Here is a 23,489-nt window from a genome sequence, read left to right on the forward strand (position 1 = left end):
ATTTTTAGCACCAAAGAAGCACCAGAATGATAAAAAGAGACCACGCCCCCCTAACATCACCTTTAGTCGCAGTTAATGACAAAGTGTGAAACAAACCATAACAAATTCAGATATTTTGCAGTTTACGTGTAAAATATTCCAAGTTTCAGATTTGTTTCAAAGTTTCCTTTTGCCCCCAGAAATGTATTCATTCATATTACTAACAGGAACATTTTTTTATTACTAAAAAGAATCATCAAAAGCCGTTTTTTAGCATTTTAGCAATTTGTTCATCGGACAAAAGATTTTGTTTAAAGGGATCCTCCACTGTTTAAACAAATGTGGCCTGAAACCTTTGAAATGTACTAATTAGATGATCCATGTCTAACACATTATTATGCACCATATTCATTGTATTAAAGGGGACATATTATAAACAAAATCCAGTTTTGCAGTTTTGTTTTTATCACATATGAGGTAACTTGAGTGTCACTAAATATGAAATAAATCCATCCAGTCGTTTGTTTATGGCTTGTTTAAGTCTAACAACACAGACAAAATTGCTCCATTTCAAATTTTCTCAGTTTGTGACATCACAAGTTAAATTGGGAAAGAAAATACCCTCCCCTCAGCTGGTAACTCCACCCCCAATCTGATGAAAACTTTTGCACTAGCGAAGGAGTGAAGGTACGTTCTAGTCACTTCAATCACCTTTAGTGTGCCACCCCACGGAAGAGAGGGGAGGGGGAGGTCTATGCAAATCCAGGGACACGCCCCCCAAAACAGAGTGCTCTCACAGAACTCGATAATACAGGGTCTTAAACCTGTTCTGATGCTTAATTCGTGTTATGTTTTGACCAACACCAGCACAGATATGTCATTTAAACCATAGGGAACAGTTTTAAAAGCTGAAAAATTGGTATAATATGTCTCCTTTAACTTTTAAAAATAGGACTACTTTACAGTTTTAGAGCCTGTGTTCCTCCATCTTGAAATCATGTGATTGATGATGTCACACGACCCCACTGCCTGTAAACATCCCATTGTTTTCTATTGGAGTGAAACATTCAGCCTGATTTTTAGATCATTTAGTAGTTTTTTTAGATTATTTAGTTGCGTAGTTGCTCTAAATAATCAGGAAAATTTAAAAATGTCGATTTAAAGTTCTTTTGTTTGCAAAAAGAGGATTAAACAGTTTTATAAATATACAGTAGTTTTTTTTCTCCCTTAAACAGTACGCTGACACGCTCTGGTTGCTGAAGTTAGAAAAGTAGAAAAATCATGGACTGTTGAAAAACTCCCACCCAAAAGGACTTTTTTGGGAAGGTGTTCGTCTTCAACAGTCCGTGATTTACTCACTAACTTCAGTCACCGGAGCGTGTCAGCGCACTGTTTAAGCGAAAGTAAAGGCCCCTGAATAGAGCTCTTCTTCTCTGCTTCATTGTCTCCGACTAAACTACAGAGTTGGAACTGTCGCCCCCTGCGGTTATAGATAATTTTTAAGCTCACAACTGTTTTCATCGACTTTCTGCAACAAAAAAGTGGTTTACATCAACATCTTTAACTTCTCCTGACTGAAAAAGCTGCTAAATAATCTAAAAATCAATCAATCAATCTTTATTTATATAGTGCAAATTACAACAAAGGTCATCTAATAGCACTATCAAAATATAAAATTCATAATAATAAGGAAAAAACCCAACAAAAGCTACTAAATGATGTAAAAATCAGGCTGAATGTTTCACTCCAATAGAAAACAATGGGATGTTTACAGGCAGTGGAGCCGTGTGACATCATCAATCACATGATTTCAAGATGGAGGAACACAGGCTCTAAAACTGTAAAGTAGTCCTATTTTTAAAAGTTCATAAAACAAATACGGTGCAAAATAATATGTTTTGTTAGACATAGATCTACTAATAAGGACATTTCAAGATTTTAGACCACATTATTAAAACAGTGGAGGATCCATTTTAGAGCTTTACGGTCCAAAATAAAGGAAAAGACAAACAAACAGCATAGCAAGCATCCAAATGGAATTTCTATTGCCACACCAGTCATTCCCAGTCATTCCCAGTCATTCCCAGTCTCTAAGGGCGGTTTGTGCAGAATTTTAAACATTTCTTGTGTCTGTAGTCTGAATAAAAAGAGCACCGTGTTGTGAATAAAAGGTCAGACGCCAAGGTCTTACTTTAGCTGAGGAACGATGGCGTCCAACGTCTTTAAAAGGTAAATTTAAGGTTCGGGGGGAGGAGGGGGGGGGATACTGATGGTCTCAAAGAGCCCAGGTTAGTTTTAGCACCATGAAACGCCCAGAACGTTAAGCTCCTCCCACAGGAAACACGGGTTGAGCTGGTTTTGTGGATCTTTAGACAGAAGCTAGCAAACACGTCATGAACACGTGGTCCGATGTGTCAACCGGGGCCAAATGGTCCAACGGGGGGGGGGAGCACCAAACCAGACAACGAGCAGTTGATAAATAAATATCATTGAATGTTTTGTTGAAGGTTTGAGTCGAGTAGCACCATGATGTCACAGTCAGCATGTGATTGGTTAATTCCCCGTGTGTAATTACGTCTCCGTCTGAACTCACGACACCGTCTAGTGTTAGAAGCTGGTATTGCAAGAAAAAAACTCGTCGAAATGAGCTGAAGATGATTCTGAGATGTCGCTCCTTCTTCACAAGACTTTAGAGTTTATTTTGAATAAAATGCTCATATTTTAAACTGTTAAATATTTGTAATAAACGATTCGTTAGCGCACGGATCAACGTTTGTGTGTTTATCTCGAGGTTCGGAAGCTGAAATAAAGACTTAAGTTCTGTGTATTTCTCACATATTTGCACCTCTTTACTTGGATATATCGGATATTCTCAAACAACATAAAGAAGCTTTGATATAATTTGATAGCGATAGCGGATCCTTTCTCTCATCGTTAACAGTCTAAAGTCTCTCTTCAATCTCTGTGTAATGACATTTTATGTACAATATTGGTATATAGAACATAAATTACTACACGGGAAAAAATGTCGCCTATTCACAAATAACAATCATCAAAGGAGAGCTCATGAGCAACGTAAACAGAAGCTGGAAAATAAACCATTCACAGATGATTTATTGGATCATAAAGAGCCTGAATGTGAGGCCTGGTGTGGTCACTTCCTGTTTCTGCTCTCAGCGTTTCCTCCCGCGCTGTGGAGTGTGTGCTGAGTCGGAAAAACAAAACTTTTATATATAAAAAAAAAAAACAAAAAAAATGGTGTCTCGGGGAAGTCTGCGCGCGGCTCGTAAAAGACGGCCACGCCCCCCGTGGAGACGTGGTGTAAACAGAGCACCGGTCAGCGTCTTAATTTCTCCTCTCGTCTGTACAAAAGTATAAATATATGTTCTCTCTCCATCACTTCCTGTTTCCTCCCAGTGTTGGTTCACATATGCAGGATGTCTCCAGCGTTTCTCCGTCTACTGCTGGCGTTGTGTGACTTTGCACCGTCGGCTGTTTGCTCGGCGTCGGCAGATCGTCTTTGCATAAATACCAACGTTTTTTTTAGGGTGGGGCGCCGTCCGTCGGCCTGTGGGGGCGCCCACGGAGGAATACGCACTGGGAAAGAAACGGCACCAACAAAGACCAGCGTCCGTGTGCGTCGCAGCTACAGCAGATCCATCTTAGGTCTGTAGTGGAGCAGGAGCGGAGATTTCTGTAGAAGAAGCAACGAGAGAAAACAACTACTCAGCTCAGCACGCATCACACAAGCACACAACAGACGCACACGAGAGGATGGAAAACACACAAGACGGAAAAAAAAAACACAAACGGGACAAAAAAAACCCACGACAGATGCACAAAATATGATGGAAAACACACAACAGAACAGAAAAACACACAAAATGACAGGAAAACAAACACAACATGAGAGAAAGACAAAAAAACACACAGCGACAACATAAGCACACAATACGACACGAAACGACACACAAATAAACAAAACTAGCACAAAAATACTCAAGATAATAACAAAAACACACAATGCGACAATAAAACACACACAAAATGATTCCAAAAACACATGAATGTTGATCATGTGACCTTTAGATCAGATACAATCACGTTTGTGGCCCCGCCCCTTGTGATGAAAACTAACCAAGACTGATTGATCTATTAAACACAAGCTCTACCACCGCACTGTATCTGACATAGATCTAGAAAAATAGATGGCACACGTTTAAATACCATGAATGTTTAATGATAATTTATTATGAAACTATTAATCACTCAAACCACCGCAGTGACATTCAGACATGTGACTTATACTGGGGTGAGACTTCAGCTGCTGTGACATACATTTTGATAGGAAACTGATGATGACTGTGCTGGACTACCTTAAATCTCCATCTCGTCACAACAACAAATTTCAACGTGTGGTCCTTCCCCAGGATTTCCTCGTTGCATAAAATGTCGAGCTGTGGAGAAGAAGCAGAAGGACAGAGTGTTTATTATTATCTTTTTATTGATATTCAGCTGAGCTGCAGCTGCCAATCAATACTGAAAGAAAAGGGAAAAAAACACAGCGCCCCCCGCTGGACCGCATCAGAACAACCTGAGGTTTGATCCCTCAGTGATGGAGAGGAAGCACACGCACACACGGCCCGCAAGTAATCGTACAAACCCACTCCAAAAACACACATAATGGCTTGAAAAACACACAAAACAACACAAGAAATGCACAAAAATAAGACAAAAAGAAAAAATTACAACAATTATATAAAAATTATAACAATACTACAACAAAAAAGACAGAAAACAACAAAAATGCACAAAAGTGACAGAAAAAACACAAAATGACCTCAAAAACAACAAGAAAAATGTACGAAAATAACTGGAAAAGAAAGAAAACGTGAGAACAAATAAATAAAAGAACAAAAATAGACAAATTACAAAAAACTTAACTGAACGACAACAAAACGCAAACAAAATGGCTCGAAAAACACACAACATTGCAACAAAATACACAAAACAAAATGGTTGGAAAAAACTGCAAAAAAAACAAAGTTACTCCAAAGATCACACAAATAAATAACAAAACCTTTTTTTGTTTTTTAAATGTCAACAAAATCCACAAACCTTTAAATCACACAAAAATGTACACAACGACTTCAAAAATCACCCCCAAAAAAAACAAGATGGAAAACAACAAAAATGCACAAAAGTAACAGAAAACACACAAAATGACCTAAAAAAAACACACAAAATAACAACAAACATGTACAAAAATGACATGTTTTTCAATATTTTTACTTCGGAATTTTCATAAAACCTCTTTCTAATTTTCAAAGATTCCTGATGTAACGATAAACAGAAAGAAACACGTGTGTTATTGAGTCTGTCCATATGGAGGAATGAGATTCAACCTTAAGGTGATTTATATCATTCCCCTGGACCCAATGTCATCCTACGATGGGCCAGATTTGGCCCACGCGCCTCCAGTTGAACAAGCCTGTCTTTCTTTACGGTTTCTTTGAGGACGAACTTCCCACGGATGCGACCGCCCTGACAGCTTCCAAAACGGAGCGATGACTCAGCAACGCCACATTCTGCCTGTGAAAGACAGCTGATTGGACGACAATAGGGGGCGTCGCCGACGATACGACGGAGCCCAGCCACTCGTCAAAAAGGAAAGGACACCCGGCTGCTCCCGAAGGAGGCGGGAAGCGGAATATGTGGGCTCGTTTTCTGCTAAATATGAAAAACAAAAGCCTGGAATGAGTCAGAGTGGAAGAAGAAAGAAGAAGAAGAAGAAGAAGAAGAAGAATGTTTGAAGCTGAAGGGGAGGGGCTTACGGCAGCACAATGGCCTATTTGCAGACAATAATTAATTAGTTTTTTTTTTATGTTTTTAGACTAATTAGAGGATTTGACAGCATGTTCTCCAAGACACAGCTGACACTTACCTGCAGAGTCTGATTGGCTGAAAACATGTCACATGACCTGATAATGAATGAATGTGTGAATACGCTACTGATGTTCATATTTATAAAACCTCTGATAGGTCATGAACAAGCTTAGAATGTTTCTTACCTCGTTAAACGACGTCAGGTTGAGCTTTTTGGCGATGAACTTCTTGAGGTGGAGCACTGTGGCTTGTGCCGAGCAGCGAATCCATTTACGCTTCAGACCTCGTAGTTTGCTACTGTTGCATTCTAAGCAGATGCTAACCTGAGGAGGACACGCAGGAGATGGAGATGTTTAAATGTTAAGAGGAGGATAAGAATGTTTAACATGCTAGAGTGGATGCTACAGGCTAAGCTAACGAGAACATGTGGAACTAGTCGCTACGGGCTAAGCTAACCAGAACATGTGGGACTAGTCGCTACGTGGAAAGCTAACCAGAACCTGGGGGACGGGTCGCTACGTGCTAAGCTAATCAGGACATGTGGAACTGATTGCTACGTGCTAAGCTAACCAGATCATGTGGGACTGATTGCTACATGCTTAGCTAACCGGAACATGTGGGACTGGACATTCTATGCAAGGCTAATTAGGACATGTGGGAATGGTTGCTACATGCTAAGCTAACTAGAAAATATCGGACTGGACATCATGTGCTAAGTTAAATAGGATATGTGGGACCTGACACTACGGGCTAAGCTAACCAGAATATGCGGGACTGGTTGCTACAAGCAAAGCTAACCAGAACATGTGGAACTAGTCGCTACGGGCTAAGCTAACCAGAACATGTGGGACTAGTCGCTACGTGCTAAGCTAACCAGATCATGTGGGACTGATTGCTACATGCTAAGCTAACCAGAACATGTGGCACTGGACATTCTATGCTAAGCTAATCAGGACATGTGGGAATGGTTGCTACATGCTAAGCTAACCAGTACATGCAAGACTGGTTGCTACGTGCTAAGCTAACCAAAACATGTGGGACTGGACTATGTGCTAAGCTGACCAGAACATGTGGGGATGGCCGCTACATGCCAAGCTAACCAGAACAAGTGGGACTGGTTGCTACGGGCTATGATAATCAGAACATGTACAACTGGTCGCTACGTGCTAAGCTAACCAGAACATGTGAGACTGGTTGCTACAAGCTAAGCTAACCAGGACATGTGGGACTGGTTGCTACAAGCTAAGCTAACCAGAACATGTGGGACTGGTTGCTACATCTTAAGCTCATCAGGATATGTGGGAATTGTTGCTATGTGCTAAGGTAACCGCCAATATGTGGGACAAGTGGACACGTACCAATACACACACTACACAAAAATAGCTCCGAAAACACAAAACAAAAAATACACAAAAAAAACACAAAGACAACAAAAACACAGGAAAGGACAACAAAAAAATCCAAAAAACATACGAAATAACAGAAAAATACCCAAAACAACCACAAAAACACACAAACTGTTGTTTATTGTGTTAATGCTCAGATTGGTCATTATTCTAAATGCTGAAATGAATGTTGATAATCAGATCAGATTCAATCACATTTTTGTGATAAAAGTTGCTCATCTCTGCTTTAAGGCAATGAGGGCAACTTGTTTGGTGTAAAAATGGTTTACATTCAGACTCTGGTTTTGGCAGCTGCCTCTGTGTGTGTTACACCAGGAGGTCAGTGTGCATTTCATCTCCCCTGGTTCCAGTTTTGGAGGCTGAAACCATTGCTGCTCTCCAACAAACCCTGGCAGCTGCTCTGTGCACAGCCTGGTGCTCCATCACCAAAGCCCAACACCGTAACGGAGAGGCTGGCGGCGAGGGAAGAACCCGTAATGTGAAATGAACACCTTGGCGGTGATCTGGACGTCACGGCTAGACGGCCTCGGTTCATGAAAGGCATTAGTGATGTGTGATGTGGAGCCAAGGCTTCCTTTTTGCTGACTTAGCATCAGAAGCCGATGCTGATAAAGTCTGTGTCCGGCGATGAGTAAAGTGTAAGTAAAGTAACAAAAAAATTGTAAATGGAGGCAAAAAATTTACCAGAAGTGGCAAAAATGTGACAAGAAAACAGTGAATATTGACTAAAATGGGCCAAAAGCAGTCAAGAGTGGCAAAAATGGGCAAAAAAGAGGAAATAGGTGATATGTATTGGCAAAAGGTGTCTTAAATGAGCACAATGTGAAACAATCGTGAAAAATGTAGGAAAAATGAAAGCCGTATTTATTGGGCAAAAAAGGTAGCTTATTTTGATGAAAAAAAGAACTTGCAAAAATTGAAAAGAATAAAGATGAAAGGGATAATTATTGGCAACAGGAGCTAAAATTGGAAAAAAGTGTCAAAAATGTTGAAAAGGGGCAAAAATGGAGAAAAAGTAAAAAAGTAAAAAAAAGGTTTCGAAAATTTCCCCTTTTAAGGTTTTCTGGTGGAATAATAACTAGCAATGAGCATTACTGGCTCAATAACAGATTTGTCATGGTTTTATTAAACATATGCAAATCTAATTATGGTTTCTTCAGAGCAGAAACAGCCCTTACCAAAGACCCCTGAACACAAGCCTTCAAAAAATCCCGTCCACAGCCTCTCACATGATGAGGATTGGTGGATTATTTCTGTCTTTCTATACTTTTTTCTCCTGGTCTCATTAGTGCTCTCTGGCCCCGCCTCGCAGCTCAATGTCACGCTGTGAAAGGTCGTCCAGAAGGGGGTGGGGGGTGGGGGGTGTATGTGGTGCAGGTCAGCCTCGCCTGTCACTTCCTCCTGTGAGTGATGGAGGCTTCGCTGCTCATTTCTGGTGTTGGTCTATGTAACACTCTCTGTGTTCTCCTTGTTCCTTTATTAAATCACGCTTCAATCGCCCTTTATGTCATAAAAAAGAATCAAAATGTAATCTAATCAAATAAAGGAAAATCAAATACAACAAAAAGACATAATCATCAACATCCCCCGCCAAAAAAAAAGGGCAATAACTAATTTCAAACTCCATCAAGATATTGATATCCTGAAGCCACACCCCAAATTTGGTGATCCTATCAACAGTTTCTGAGAAAAGCTGTCCCTTTAACTCAGACGGACGGACGCAGGGACGTAGCTCAGACCTACAGTATATCCCCCTTCCACACTGTGTCGGGGGATAAAAATACCACTATACAAAAAGTCTGCTAGCTTCATGCTAACATCTATGGGACAACCCATGTATACGCTCATGCTAACATTTACCGCGATCAGCGGTGATTTATTTAACTCACCGTTTATGCTTAACTTTCACAAACACAGTCTTAGGACAGTACATATAAACATACTCACAAACAATGTTTTTTCAAGCCCAAAATACAAGAACTTAGTTAGTAGAGACCAGTAGGCCATGGGCTTTCAAGACAGCGACTTCCGACTACTACGGCAACAGGGTTAGGTCAAAACACACAAACCCACCCAGAGTAAAGAAAAACGGAACAAGGGCAATAACTGCAGAAAAAAATAATTGTGCGCTTCTCATTTTCGAACTCCATCAAGGTATTGACACACTGAAGCCTGTGCACATGACTTGGTGGGCGTGGCCTATGAGTCATCTCACAGCAGAAGGGGACAGTGGTCAACTTTTAGACCTTTGCAGAGGTGGAAAAGATCAGTGGAAAAAATTTGTTTTATATGCAAGAATCGGCCGATCGGCCAAAATTAGGGAAATCTGCAGCGATCGATCGGTGCATCCGTAATTCTGACAGATTTTTGTCAAAGTCCTTAAAGAGATTACAACGTCGTGTTCATGAGCTAAAAGATAAAGGATCTCTCTGTTATTAAACCCAACTTTAACACATCGATACACTGCCACTATCAGCGTTTGTTGTCATGGTGAATTGGCCCTCGTCAGTTTCCGTAGATTTGACTTTATTGGCAAACCTTCGACTTTTATCACTATATATTTCAACCTTTCTTCTCGAAATTTCAAGAAACTTGCTGGAATTATTACGCGGAAGTCAAGGACACATCAAAGCGACAAGCAGATGCCTCTGAAGAAGACTGACAGTTGATAGTCGAAACATGTCAGGAGATCAAAGTGGATTTCCTGAGAAAAAGATTGTCTGAATAAATGAAACTTTGACATATCGACATTTCCGCTTTATTCTATTTTCTCCATCAAAATGAATAATCCTCTTCCATATTGCAACGATTCAACAAAGTATTTTAATGACATCAATTACGAAAAACGACAGATAATAGTTCACTAGCCTGTAATGACATGTAGTTAGTGAAAGACGGTGAAATGGAAATGAAAATAAACTCTGAATTGGAATAAAAGGAAGGTTAAAGCGTAAAAACTCTACTGGTTTATTTTGTTGGTGTTTTGTGTGGATCTGATTTGATTTCTTGCGTCTGGAGAAGAAAGATAATTAAAAAAGGAAAATAATAAAAATGAAAAGAACTATGAACAAAAAACTAAATTATATTTTTAAAAGGAGCATTGCAAATAAAAAAAACAGAATTCAAAAACAAATAAGAAAAAGAAAAATAATTCAAAAGAAAACAATAATAAAAAAAGAAAGAAAGAAAGAAATAATAAAAAAGGTAAATATTTTTTTCATAAGAGGGAGAAAAACATTTTAAAAAGGAAAATGAAAAATAAATACAGAATTTAAAAAAACTAAAAAAAAGTCCAAAAGTAATAAAAAAATAGAGAATTAAGAAATAGAAAATAATTTTAAAAAGAAAACAAAAAGAATAATAAAAAGGAAAATATTGAAAAAGGAAAAAAACATTCTAAAAGAGGGAGAATTTTTTTATTTTCTTTGAAGGAAGGAAAATAAAAAAATGCTTTATAAAAAACTTTAAAGATGAATAAACAGGCAGCAAAATAAGAAAAAAGGAGCAGAAATCGAGAAACGGTAAAAAAGGAGAAAAAAAAGATGATGGAGCCCATCCATGGTCAGACATATGAAGGCCTACCTGTTCGTCACTTCGATGGTAATCGTTGTCCTCCTCTGGTTTCTCCTCCCCTGCCTCCTTATTGGCTGTTTCTTCTGATTTGGCGTCGCCTGTTTGGGGAAAAGAGACTCAGTGAGTCCGTTAGCTGATTGGTTGTGATGTCACGGTCTGATTGGAGTTACATTGGACACATTTGCGTGTGAGATTCATCAATGGAATGATTAGTTAGTTTCACACGTTACTGAAAAGTGAAACCTTCAACTGAGGCCATGTTTACACAACAACGTTTTGCTTTAGTTTCCATTGATCTCAGTTTTTTATGCTTCCTGTTGTCTCATGTAAACAATGTAGTAAACATTCCAGGCCAATAGATGGAGGTGTGGTTTTACAATCAACCAAAGAAAGCGCATGTGCAGAACAGTTTTGTTTTTGGCAGCCTTTTTAGTTTTAGTCTTTGTCTTATGGACAAAAATGCTTGTTTGTTTTAGTCACATTTTAGTCATTTCAAAATGTGATAGTTTTAGTCGACGTAAATGTAAATTTTAAAGTACATTTCCTGAAAAAAGTTGTCTGAAGAGAACCCTAACATATTATTTCAGTTTGGGTTATCAGTTAGCTTTAAAACAAGTTCTGATGAACTACGGCCTGGTCTGTGGAACGTCTCCACACCGAATAGCACGTACCACGTTAACGAGAATTCAGTCAAATGACTCCGTTCCACCGAGTAAAACAAATTAAATTGTGCAATGTAAAATCGTAATCTACGTTGAATTGCTTTTGAAACGATATATCACACGATTATGTTCCAATAAATGTAAAAATTACCGGAAAAACTCTCAAAAAGGTCCCTGATAGACTCTTGACATCCAGTCATAGAATATACATACATACAGCCTAATTCAACGAGCATTAACGGAGGAGTAGTCATTTGAAAAAATGGGGCCCCCTGGCGCTCCCTGTGGCTCATATGGAGTAATGGGCCTCATTCATATATTGGTATGTGTCAATGATTCGGTACCAATTGTCGCAATATTTGACTCACAAATAAATGACCAAATTACTTCAATGGGAATTGGTGAAAAAAGGACTCCTAACTCAAATTGTGCGAGTCATAATCGTAATTTAAGTTGAATTATCTTTGAAACAATATATCACATGACTATGTTCCCATAAATTTGGAAATTACCAGAGATGGGGGGTCATTTTTTTTTAAAAAAAAAAAAAAGGGCACCCGGCGTCTTATCTAGGAGTGTGACGATGTCTCGATATGGTGATATATCGATTAACAATATGTTCACGGTAAGTATCGATTTAAAAAAAAAAATTTATTAGTTAATTTATTTTCAAAACCTTTTCTGTTTTTTCACTAAAATGTACAGGTACGTCTTCACAGAAATGTTGTCTCTGTTTGTTGAAGGAACCAATATATTGTTTACTAGAATATTTCACTATAATAAAAATTGTATTTTTTCACTTAATCTTTTTTTTTCTTGTTATGTCATAAATTATCATAGATTGATTTCTGACCAATATATCGATAATCGCAGTATCGTCACATGGTGAGATTATCGTGAGCTTTGTATCGCGTATCGTATCGTGAGGTTCCCACCCCTCGTCTATCATAGAGTATTCATACCAAACTGCATTCCGATCTAACGAGAACTAACGGAGGAGGAGTCATTTGAAAAAGTGAAGCTTTCAGGGGTTTGAAATTAGGAGGAATGTGGGCGGTACCATTACGCTGGTCTAGATGAGTCTTTAGGTTACATAGTTCTCCTTTCATGTCTCCAGGAACCTCCATTCCCAACTTCTGGTAGAATTCCCTCTGCTTCTTTAATTCCGCTGGAACAACAAAAACACACCAGAGAGAGACTGAAATAGAATATAGAATAGAATGAATAGAACAGAAGAATAGAATGCTTTTATTATTTCTTCTATATAAATAAATGTGCCTTGCCTTGTGTGTTCTTATTGTAATTTAAAAATTATTTTAAGTCGTTTTGTGTATTTCTGTTGTGTTTTTTGTTTTTGTCAAAACCTGAATATGTTTTGTTGTAATTTCGGAGTCGTTTTGTATACATTTGTCATTTTGTGTATTTGTGTGTGAGGAATAATTCAATCTAAGGTGATACTTTACCTTCCTGAAGCCCCGGAACCAACTTATAAACGATGTCCTGCATTGTTCGGTCATGACTGCAAAACAACAAAAAGTTCAGCTTATTTCAATCAGCTCATCGTATTCTAAAATAAATGTCATTTTTCAAAGTAAAAACCAGTTTATTAAAATCCAATATAAAGCAGCAATGTGCAATAATTAAGATGAATATCGTAAATTGGATTATATAAAGGATGAAACTGATGCTTGGACAGGATGTTAACATGATGGAACTACTTATTACATTCATTTAGACTGAATAATAGGACAACACTGACACCTGGTGGACAACACAGGAAGTGATTCAGAAACCAACGTTTACTCCTCGTCTTGTTACAGACATCATTATTAATCTACATTGTCAATTTTTAAAATTGGTTTGATTATCTGGAATATTTAAGTTTGATAATTATTAGGGGTGTCCCGATCTGATATTAATATTGGTCCGATATCAGCCAGAAAACAAATATCGGATTTTATCAGACTGCATCTCAAATCTCTGTTATAAGCAGGTCATCTATAGATGACTCTGGTTCACTTATACACCTGTACATCCTGTGCACTGCCTTCAAATTTGTAAATAGAATCAAAAAAATAACTTCATAAAAAATAATCATGGACCTGGTTAGTGAATGGTGGGAACTCATACTGTGCTTTTCACACTCGGAATTATCTATCTTATCCCATCAATAATAATAATACATTTTATCTAAACTCAAAAACACTTTACAGTTGTTAAAACAATTACACAAGTCATAAAAAGAAACCAACAACAACAATAAAGTAAATAGAGAAAATACATAACAATGAAAAGTTAAAAGCTTGTAGAAGCGTGTGGAAGCAGAAGAGGTCTGTCACCTTGATACGACTTCTACCATCAGTTTTAATAAAGTGCGTCATTCACAGGTAGAGTCTGAATCCGCCCGCTGGAGACCCAGGTAGTCGGTGTTCATCATAAAAGTACGTATCGGATGGGATCGTATTGGCCAATACTCAAAGCTGCAATATCGGTATCGTATCGGAAGTGAAAAAGTTGTATCGGGACATCTCTAATAAATATGCAAAAATAACCATGAATAAGGAAGGGGGCAAATACACGGCACTGTATATCTGTAACAGATCTATTCTGTATAAGTCTGTAACAAATGCCAGGAACAGATCTATTCTCTATACGTCTGTAACAAAGGCCAGGAAGTGATCTATTCTGTATACGTCTGTAACAAAGGACAGTAACAGATATATTCTGCATATGTCTGTAAAAAGGAGAGGAACAGATCTATTCTGTATACAACTGTAACATGAGAGGAACATATCTATTCTGTGTATGTCTGTAACATGAGAGGAACAGATCTATTCTGTATACATCTGTAACATGAGAGAAACAATCTATTCTGCATACGTCTGTAACATGAAAGGAACAGATCTATTCTGTATACGTCTGTAACAAGGAACAGGAACAAATCTGTTCCTATCCTTTGTTACAGATCTATTCTGTATACATCTGTAACATGAGAGGAACAGATCTATTCTGTATACGTCTGCAACATGAGAGAAACAGATCTATTCTGTATAAGTCTGTAACAAAGAACAGGAACAGATCTATTCTGTATACGTCTGTAACAAGGGACAGGGACAGATCTATTCCATATATGTCTGTAACATGAGAGGAACAGATCTATTCTGTATATGACTGTAATATGAGAGGAACAGATCTATTCTGTGTATGTCTGTAACATGAGAGAAACAGATCTATTCTGCATACGTCTGTAACATGAAAGGAACAGATCTATTCTGTATACGTCTGTAACAAGGAACAGGAACAAATCTGTTCCCATCATTTGTTACAGATCTATTCTGGATACGTCTGTAACATGAGAGGAACAGATCTAATCTGTATACTTCTGTAACATGAGAAGAACAGATCTAATCTGTATACATCTGTAACATGAGAGGAAGAGATCTATTCTGTATATGTCCTCTGTAACAAATGCCAGGAACAGATCTATTCTGTATACATCTGTAACAAATGCCAGGAACAGATCTATTCTGCATATGTCTGTAACAAAAGCTAGGAACAGATCTATTCTGTATACATCTGTAACAAAGGACAGGAACAGATCTATTCTGTATACATCTGGAACAAAGGCCAGGAACAGATCTATTCTGTATTCGTCTGTAACAAAAGCTAGGAACAGATCTATTCTGTATACATCTGTAACAAAGGACAGGAACAGATCTATTCTGTATAAAGAATATATCTGTTCCTGTCCTCGTAGCCACATTAACATGCAGCTGTTTAACTGGAAAGATGAAAAACGTCTCCTCCACATCTTTCAGGGTGTGTGTGTGTGTGTGTGTGTGTGTGTGTGTGTGTGTGTGTGTGTGTGTGTGTGTGTGTGTGTGTGTGTGTGTGTGTGTGTGTGTCTCACCCGATGTACTGCAGTGGATGGCTCTGGTGAATAACAATCCTACACGTTGGACACGTGTTGTTTTCCTCCAAATATTTCACTAAACAGCTCCTGCAGACTGAAACACACACAGGGGGACACACGTCAACACATCTGTATACATACATCTATAGTGTGTGTTTGTTGTGGCATCAGTGATCAGATTTAAAGACAAAAGCTGGACTAAACTACTAGTGTGTGTGTGTGTGTGTGTGTGTGTGTGTGTGTGTGTGGTAAAGTAGTGACCTCTGGTGGCCACTGCTGGTATTACAGTGTCAGTGTAAATGTGGATCAATAAGGTTTGTAATCAATACCAGCCACAGCTTTGTGTCTGATGTCATGTAACAGACACACAGGTGACAGACAGGTGACAGACAGGTGACAGACAGGTGACAGACAGGTGACAGACAGGAGACAGACAGGAGACAGACAGGTGACAGACAGGTGACAGACATGTGACAGACAGGTGACAGACATGTGACAGACATGTGACAGACATTTGACAGACAGGTGACAGACAGGTGACAGACAGGTGACAGACAGGTGACAGACATGTGACAGACAGGTGACAGACAGGTGACAGACAGGTGACAGACAGGTGACAGACAGGTGACAGACAGGTGACAGACATGTGACAGACAGAGGGACGTACAGGTGTGTAAGCACTCGGTGACGGTGGTGGCGTCGATCAGGTATCCCTCGCACAGACGACAGGTGATGTGGGCGTTGATGTGACACAGTTTGATCTTCCTGGTCAGCATGTCGGGGTTCTAAAGGACAGCCAATCAACAACCACGTAAACACCACCGTGCAGCGCATGTTCTCCTCAGACACTGTGTTAGAAACACTACATTTAACTCTTTTTTTTTTTACTGTTATCTGCGCTTTCCCAGCATGCTTTGCAGTATTTATTGGTGGTGCAGAGAGAAGCACATCTCACCCCTAACACCGCCATGCGTGGACTGTGGATGGCCCAGTGGCCACGCCTCTTCCTGTGGGTGTGAGGCCGGCGGCGTTAGCGTCTCATCGTGGAAAAGCCTCTCATTGAAGCCTGTGGACAGAGAGGGAGAACATAGATATTATTATTAGTCCTGATTACATATACAGTATGTTAACATATTATCACTTTTCACCTCTTTTCACAATATTTCATCACTTTTAACTCATTTTTATTTCTGATTAAAACAGAGATTCACATCTTTAATGTGACTATATATGGAGCAAATAATAATAAACTTCCTGGATAACAGTAGTTATTATTCAGATTAATAAATAAATGACCATCAATGAACCACGTTCTAGTACAGTGGGGGGCCATAGTCGGTGGAACCTTTATTTTGGGGGTTGTGGGCTGAAAAGTTTGAGAACCACTGGATTATTGTGATTTTATGTCCCAGAAACTAAAGTACATTCAGCTCATAGACTGGTGGTCTGATGCTACAAACTGGGACTAATGTAATGTAATGTGATGTAATGTAATGTAATGTAATGTAATGGCTACTCTCGTTCAGTTTAAACCACAGACTGCAGAAATAACGCCGGCGTTTCCAGCAGTCCTTGAATGACCCTGAATGCAGCACTGAGCTCAGGGAAGTGAAGCTGCTGCATCCGGGATCATCCCAGGACACGGGCTGGATTGGGAACGCTGGGAATTTATTGATAAGTATTGAACGCAGAATGAGCTGCATCTTTGTTGACAGGTTAACATGTGAACAGACTTATTTAAATGTCCCTCAACATCGTCCGTTAGTGAACAAACAACAACAAACAAGACTGACTGAGTCTCTTTGTTACACAATCTTTGGCTGAATGTCAGTTATTACGTTTTACTCTCATATCAACACTGGGTTACCAAACTGGGTCAGTGGCACAGCTGGAGAACGACAACACCACCCAGCACTGTACACACACACACACACACACACACACACACACACACACACACACACACACACACACACACACACACACACACACACACACACACACACACACACACACACACACACACACACACACACACACACACACACACACACACACACGGCCCATTTTGAGCAGATTTTTGACTTGTGCGACTATTTTGTGGAATCGTGCGAGTCTCTGCTAGATCGTGTGTCGTGCATCGTGTAGTATACATGGGGTCACGAGAAGCGATTAACACCTCACAACCAGCTCCCGATCAGCAATCGTAGGTCGTAAGGACTTCAAACATGTTTAAAATCCAGTCGCTCCTCGTGAGGGTATCTCACAGACCGGTTTACCGTAAACGCTCACACTGCGAATGCGCGAACACCGCAGGACCGCTGTAAAATTGACGGACTGTTGTGCCCACGTCTGTCCATCCAGTTCCTGGTGCATCATATTGCTGTCTTTTCTTTTTTAAAGCTCTTTTTGCTGTGATTTGCGAGCGTCTCTCCACTTCTTGGTTTTTCTTCTTCGTGTGTTTTAATGGCGATACTTCAGTGTTCTTCTTCTTTTTGTTTTTTTTTTGTTTTTTTATAAAAAGGAGGAGAAACTCAAGACAGGAAATAGAAAAGGTGGGGAAGAATAAAAGAATAGCATATGTGCAAAAAAAAAAAAAAAAAACGCTACTGCAAGCCCAGGAACTGCCCGCAGATGCAGCCAGGCCAGCAGGAAGAGCGGAGGCCAGGGAGCCCCAGGCAACCCCCCCACGGCCGAGCAACCCCCCAGATGCCCCCAAGATCCCAGGCCGAGAGGCAGCCACCGCCCCCCACACACACATCCGAGGAAGCCCCAAGCAGCCGAGCACCCAGCGCATCCCCCCACCGACCCCAACCCCCAACCCCGAGGCCCCCCGCCAGCATCCAGCCCCCCCCACCCACCCACCCACACCCGGTGGGCCCAGAGCCAGCAGGGTCTGGACCCCAGGCCAGAAGGACCCGGAACGGAAGCAGCACCGAGAGCAGCGCCCCCAGGGCGACAACCACGCCCATAGTCGCCGAGGGCACCAAGGGGATGCTGCAAGCCGCCCCGCCGGCCCCCAGGCGCACCGACCAAGCACCCCAGAGCGCGCCAGATCGCCTTTCCTTGATGCCGCCCGCGCGATGCGCCCCACCCCCCACACCGGCACAGCAAGCCGCCCCGGACCCACACGCCGCGAGGCACGCCCCCAAGGCAACCAGGAAACAAGACAAACGCCAAGCCCCACCCGCAGGGGAGGGGCACCCCCACGCCCCACCAGGCCGGCACCGCCCGGAGAGACCCCGCAAAGGGAGCCCCCAGCAACACCCCTCCACACCCCCCAGAGACCCACCGCCCCGCCATGCCCGACCGCACCCCCCGATCCCCACACGATAGCCCAGCCATCAACAGACGGGCCGGGCCCCCACCCGACAGGCCCAGATGTGTGAATTTACCCACCACCTTGTAATGGTGCCTCTCCATTCCCCAATGGAGAGGCACTTCCCTATCCCCTGAGTGAATGTATGTGTTTAGTGAATGTATGAAGTGCTATTAAAAAAGGGTGGATGGAGGGGAGCGGTGCTCCCCATCCAGCCTATGTGTATATATGTGTATGTGGTGCAATAGCTCCGGAGGGTGGAAGTGGTGGTCCCACCCTCCGGGGGGTGGTGTGTTGAGGTGTAATTAAAATTGGAGGGATTAGTAGGGCAGCCAGAGGTGGGAGTGCCGCCCCCGCGCCACTACTTAGTAGCGCAGGCGGCGGCCCCCTCCACCCCCAGCCCCACCATCCAGCCCCCCCAACAAGTGGGTGAGCCAGACCAGCTGGGAGTGAGTGATGTGAAGTGTCCATGTAGGAGGCCTGTCTGGTAGGAGCCCGGCCCGTCCGCACGGCGGGCCACCGGAGAGGGCAGACGGGCACACGGCACCGCGGGCCCCAGAGACGCGCCGAGCAGCACAACCGGAGACCCCCCGTGGCACCCCCCCCCCCCCCCAGGCGGAGCCAGGCACCAGCCACATCCCCCAGCAGTCCAGGAGGCGACCCCCGCCGCCAGCCGGCCCAGAGCGGCACGCCCCGCCAAAGCAGGCGGCGACCGCGCAGGAGAGAGGCCAGCTCCCACACCAGGGCCAGCACAGGCCCGCACGACACCAAGACATAGCACCCTCCACAGGTGGGCGGCCCCGTCCCCCCCGACGAGAGAGGACGCCACCAACCACCCAAGCAGGGCCACCCCGCCAGCCACGGACCAATAGGTAGGCGAACCCATGCTCCCCCAGCCAGGCACCGCAACCCCACATCAATGTCGCCAGCAGAGCCCCCCCCCCTCTTCTTCTTCTTCTAATTTGTACGTTGCATTTCCGGAAACAAAACCCCGACGTGTCGTGTATGAACGTAGAGTGTGAGCAGTCAGATCGTGTCAGAGTGTCGGTCTGTACAGTGTGAGAACATGAATCGTGAGCTGAGAACATTCAGGATCTGTGTCTGAGTCGCACAGTCTGAGCTGGAGCTGAGTACAACGATTAGGGTTCAGTGTCTTGCCCAAAGACACTTTGACACCCCCAACCTCTTGATCAGAAGACAACCCTTCTACCACCTGAGCCACGGTGGCCCACAGTCATCTACTACACAACCAAACCCAGTACGCTTTGGACCACAAACATCATCAACATGTCAATATTGAGAATAGTGATCGACCGATTTAATCGGCCGATTTTTGAGTGTTTTACGTTTATCGGCATTGGTCGACGCGCGCTGCTGCGTTCGTTGATCCACTTTATAAACAGAGCAACTGCTCCGTGTTGCTGCAGAAAGAGTGCAGAGCCCCTCCCCCACTAGCAGAGCATGAAAGAAGTTCTTCAATCCCAACGGCAAGTTTTAAACTTCAAAGCATCTTTTAACTGTTTAATTCAGTGGTTCCGTGTTGTGTCGTACTTCTAGTGTGTGTGTGTGTGTGTGTGTGTGTGTATGTGTGTGTTGGGGAAAAAACTAGAAAAAAACTGTACTATTTTCCTTTTATTTTTCATTGTCAAAATAATCCCTTGATAAACTATTCAAAACAACGCAATTTAACTAAAAATTTATCCTGAATGAATAAAGTAATAATACAAATAAAGAATAAGCCTATTCATTTAAATCCTGGTTCTACAGTAAACAATGCAAAACTGCATAATAGTTATTTTTCTTTTTAAAAGTGCAACTGAAAATGTATTTTGTGCCTTAACACAAAAAACAGTCATTGCACTGTATTTACATCAGATATTTGTTTGGACCAGCAGAGGGCGCTGGTAACCCAGTGGTCGGTTGGCATGCAGTTATTCTTGCAGTGAAGAAGAGATGCTATGCTAGCAGACAGAGCTAATAGAAAAACATGACTTTTACAGATATTCACGTAATACTACAGATATTCTTTCGGTGCTAAAGGGGTAATGAATAATTTATGAACATGTTTAAGAGTAGAAGGCGATTCCGCCCTCCGCTTATGCTTCTGGACAAGAGAAGGATGAATATATAGCGCCCTCTGCTGTTTAAAAAAAAGTACTGCGATTCAATTTTCAGAGTTTCGATATGAACTGTGATACCTATGAGTCAATTTTTAACTGCCTGACGATTAATCGTTACATCTCTAATAATTATATATATTTATACTCAATAATCCTGTTAATAAAATATATCTAGTCAGGCCAACTATTTTCAGGACAAGGACGAACAGTTATATTTCATAAGATGTCTCACTTTATTTTTTACTTGTTCTTGTTCTATATCCCCCGTTTTTATTATTTGTTAAATATGTTTTACTTGTTGTCGTTCTACCGCACCTTTTTCAATAAATTTTCCTTTTTTTAAATTGACACTTGTATTTATGATGTAAATTGAGGGAGCAAAAGTAGTATCGGCCTCAAATACTAGGAAATAGGAATAAAAATATACATACACATACATACAGTAGTCATTATATATATTTTGTTGTCGTTTTGTGTGTTTATGGAGTCATCTTGTGTATCGTTTGCCATTTTGCATGGTTTTAGTAGTCATTATGTATGTTTTATTGTCATTTTTGAGCATTTAGAGGTTTTTGGGGAAACATTTGCCATTTTGAGATGAGTTTTTTGTATTAATAAATTAATCATTCAGTGCAGCATCATTGAATACTGCTAATAAATAACTAACTTCTGCGGTGCTTTTTATACACATGCACAGTAGCAAAATATGTTAATAAATTAAATTAAAAAAACACGCACCAAAAACAGGGTGGTCACGGAAAATGGACAGAAATCACGTCAGTATTTACGTTAAATGAAGGAAAGTGGAAGAAACTGAAAGAAAATGATGTACTTATTAAATGAACAATGTGAAAAACTGTATATAATATTTATTTTACAAAAATCTGAAGATTCTGAGATTTCCACCTACAGCTGTAGTTTCAGGTTCTCGTCAGACGAAAACCTGCTGAACGTTCCACGCTCACTCAACCTGTCGCTCTGGTTTATTAACTGCCACAACCCGACCACAGCAGCATGTGTGTGTGTGTGTGTGTGTGTGTGTGTGTGTGTGTGTGTGTGTGTCATTAAACAGTAGATGTATCATAATCAATTATCTAACGCAGGGGTTTTCAACCTTGGGTGTCAGGACCCTATTTGGGGCCACGAGACACTGGAAGGGGGTCGCCAGATGCCTTCAAGAAACTGAGAATATTTTCTGAACAACTTGAGCCCATTTTTGCTTATTTTTACCATTTTTCTGCAACTCCATCAAACTCATATTTTAAACTATTTTCATCACTTTTTCCTGACATATTTTTGCTCCTTTTAATGTATTTTTGCTACATTATTCCCATTTCTGACACTTTTACATCACATTTCAATGCTTTTTCTGCACATTTTTTCCACTTTCCAGACATATTCAGCACTTATAAACCCTTTCCATCACTTTTACATTTGTTGACCCATTATTGTACCTTTTAACCTCTTTTCACCGTATTTCATGCTTATTTTCACCAATTTAATCACATTCACGATTTGTCATGTCCAATATTTTCCAGTTTAAACTAATTGTTCCTACATTTTAAATTACCCTATTTCTGCCACTTTTAAGTCAAAATTGACACTTCAAACCCTTTTTACCACTTTTTCTGTCCGTTTCTGGTCACTAAACTTTTTTTTTATGTGTGTGTGTGTATATATAATAATTTCATTATGTTATATATCATATGTTTTATTTAATTTTGAATTCTTTTGTTTTGTTTATGTTTATTTAGTTTTGATTTGTTTAATTTTTTTATATTTATATATTTTACTGTATTTATTTACTTGTTTTGATTTCTTTTCTTTTGTTATATGGTATTTATTTTATTCTATTTAGTTGAGAATAATTTAATTATGTTATATATAATATTGCATATTGTTGTGTTGTATTTCATTTTGAATAATTTAGTTTCGTTATTTTGGATTTATGTTTTTGTTTATTATGTTTTAATTTATTTATGTTTTTCTTTTTTTTTTTTAAATTGAATTTTTTTTTGATAACTTTTCATCAAATACAATATTTCATTGTTTGTCTTGTGTGATAACGACGTTCACATGTTTTCTAATAAGTTACTATTCATCATTGAAGCATTTTAAAAGGTTTAGAACACAAACGTCCCAAAGGTCCCTGACGTCTCCCGTGAGCAAACACTGGTTTGTTTTGATGGTTCACAACACAAGGCGACCCCAAGGATCCACGGTCCCTGAAGGAGGGGGGGGTAACAGGGTCTGTGTGGAGAGCATGTCAATGGGTGCACAGAGCAAGAAATCTGGATTGTTACCGAGTTATTTTAAATGTTTTATTTGTATGTATTGTACTGTATTGAGTGCAACTTGATGGCCAATAAGTTCTCCCACTGGGGATTAATAAAGTTTTTCTAATCTAATCCAAACGTGATTGAACATTATTCCCGTTTTATTAGCTTTCCATAATTGTGAATCAAACATTAGAATGTTAGAAGTCTCGTCAGATTTGAGCAACATATTTGACATTCCTGTGTGTTTATCTCTTACAAACACTCACTAACTTTTGAAACACGCTGAAAATGTGTGATTTTCTCTCAAATATTCATGTATGTGAGGATGTGTCCATACTATGCACTACAAACT

The 23,489-nt window shown here is 40.5% G+C and overlaps 1 protein-coding gene across 2 annotated transcripts in view; it reads right to left on the reverse strand.

Moving 5' to 3' along the window:
• Positions 1-1,744: 1,744 nt before the first annotated feature.
• pcgf3 (polycomb group ring finger 3) overlaps positions 1,745-23,489 on the reverse strand; it is a 41,616-nt gene continuing 19,871 nt past the window's right edge. The window contains exons 2-10 of one of the 2 annotated variants that reach the window (XM_028459546.1): positions 16,375-16,485; positions 16,087-16,204; positions 15,417-15,513; positions 12,970-13,025; positions 12,573-12,674; positions 10,854-10,942; positions 6,051-6,188; positions 4,356-4,436; positions 1,745-3,673 (exon numbers count right to left, since the gene is read on the reverse strand). In XM_028459546.1, the coding sequence (XP_028315347.1) occupies positions 3,626-3,673; positions 4,356-4,436; positions 6,051-6,188; positions 10,854-10,942; positions 12,573-12,674; positions 12,970-13,025; positions 15,417-15,513; positions 16,087-16,204; positions 16,375-16,389 (744 nt within the window). In that variant the 5' untranslated portion in view covers positions 16,390-16,485 and the 3' untranslated portion in view covers positions 1,745-3,625. Of the gene's footprint in view, positions 3,674-4,355; positions 4,437-6,050; positions 6,189-10,853; positions 10,943-12,566; positions 12,675-12,969; positions 13,026-15,416; positions 15,514-16,086; positions 16,205-16,374; positions 16,486-23,489 lie in introns of both variants that reach the window. The other variant, XM_028459545.1, reaches the window with a different exon arrangement.

The sequence above is a fragment of the Gouania willdenowi genome, chromosome 10 (assembly GCF_900634775.1).
Source record: "Gouania willdenowi chromosome 10, fGouWil2.1, whole genome shotgun sequence".
Classification (NCBI taxonomy): Eukaryota; Metazoa; Chordata; class Actinopteri; order Blenniiformes; family Gobiesocidae; genus Gouania; species Gouania willdenowi.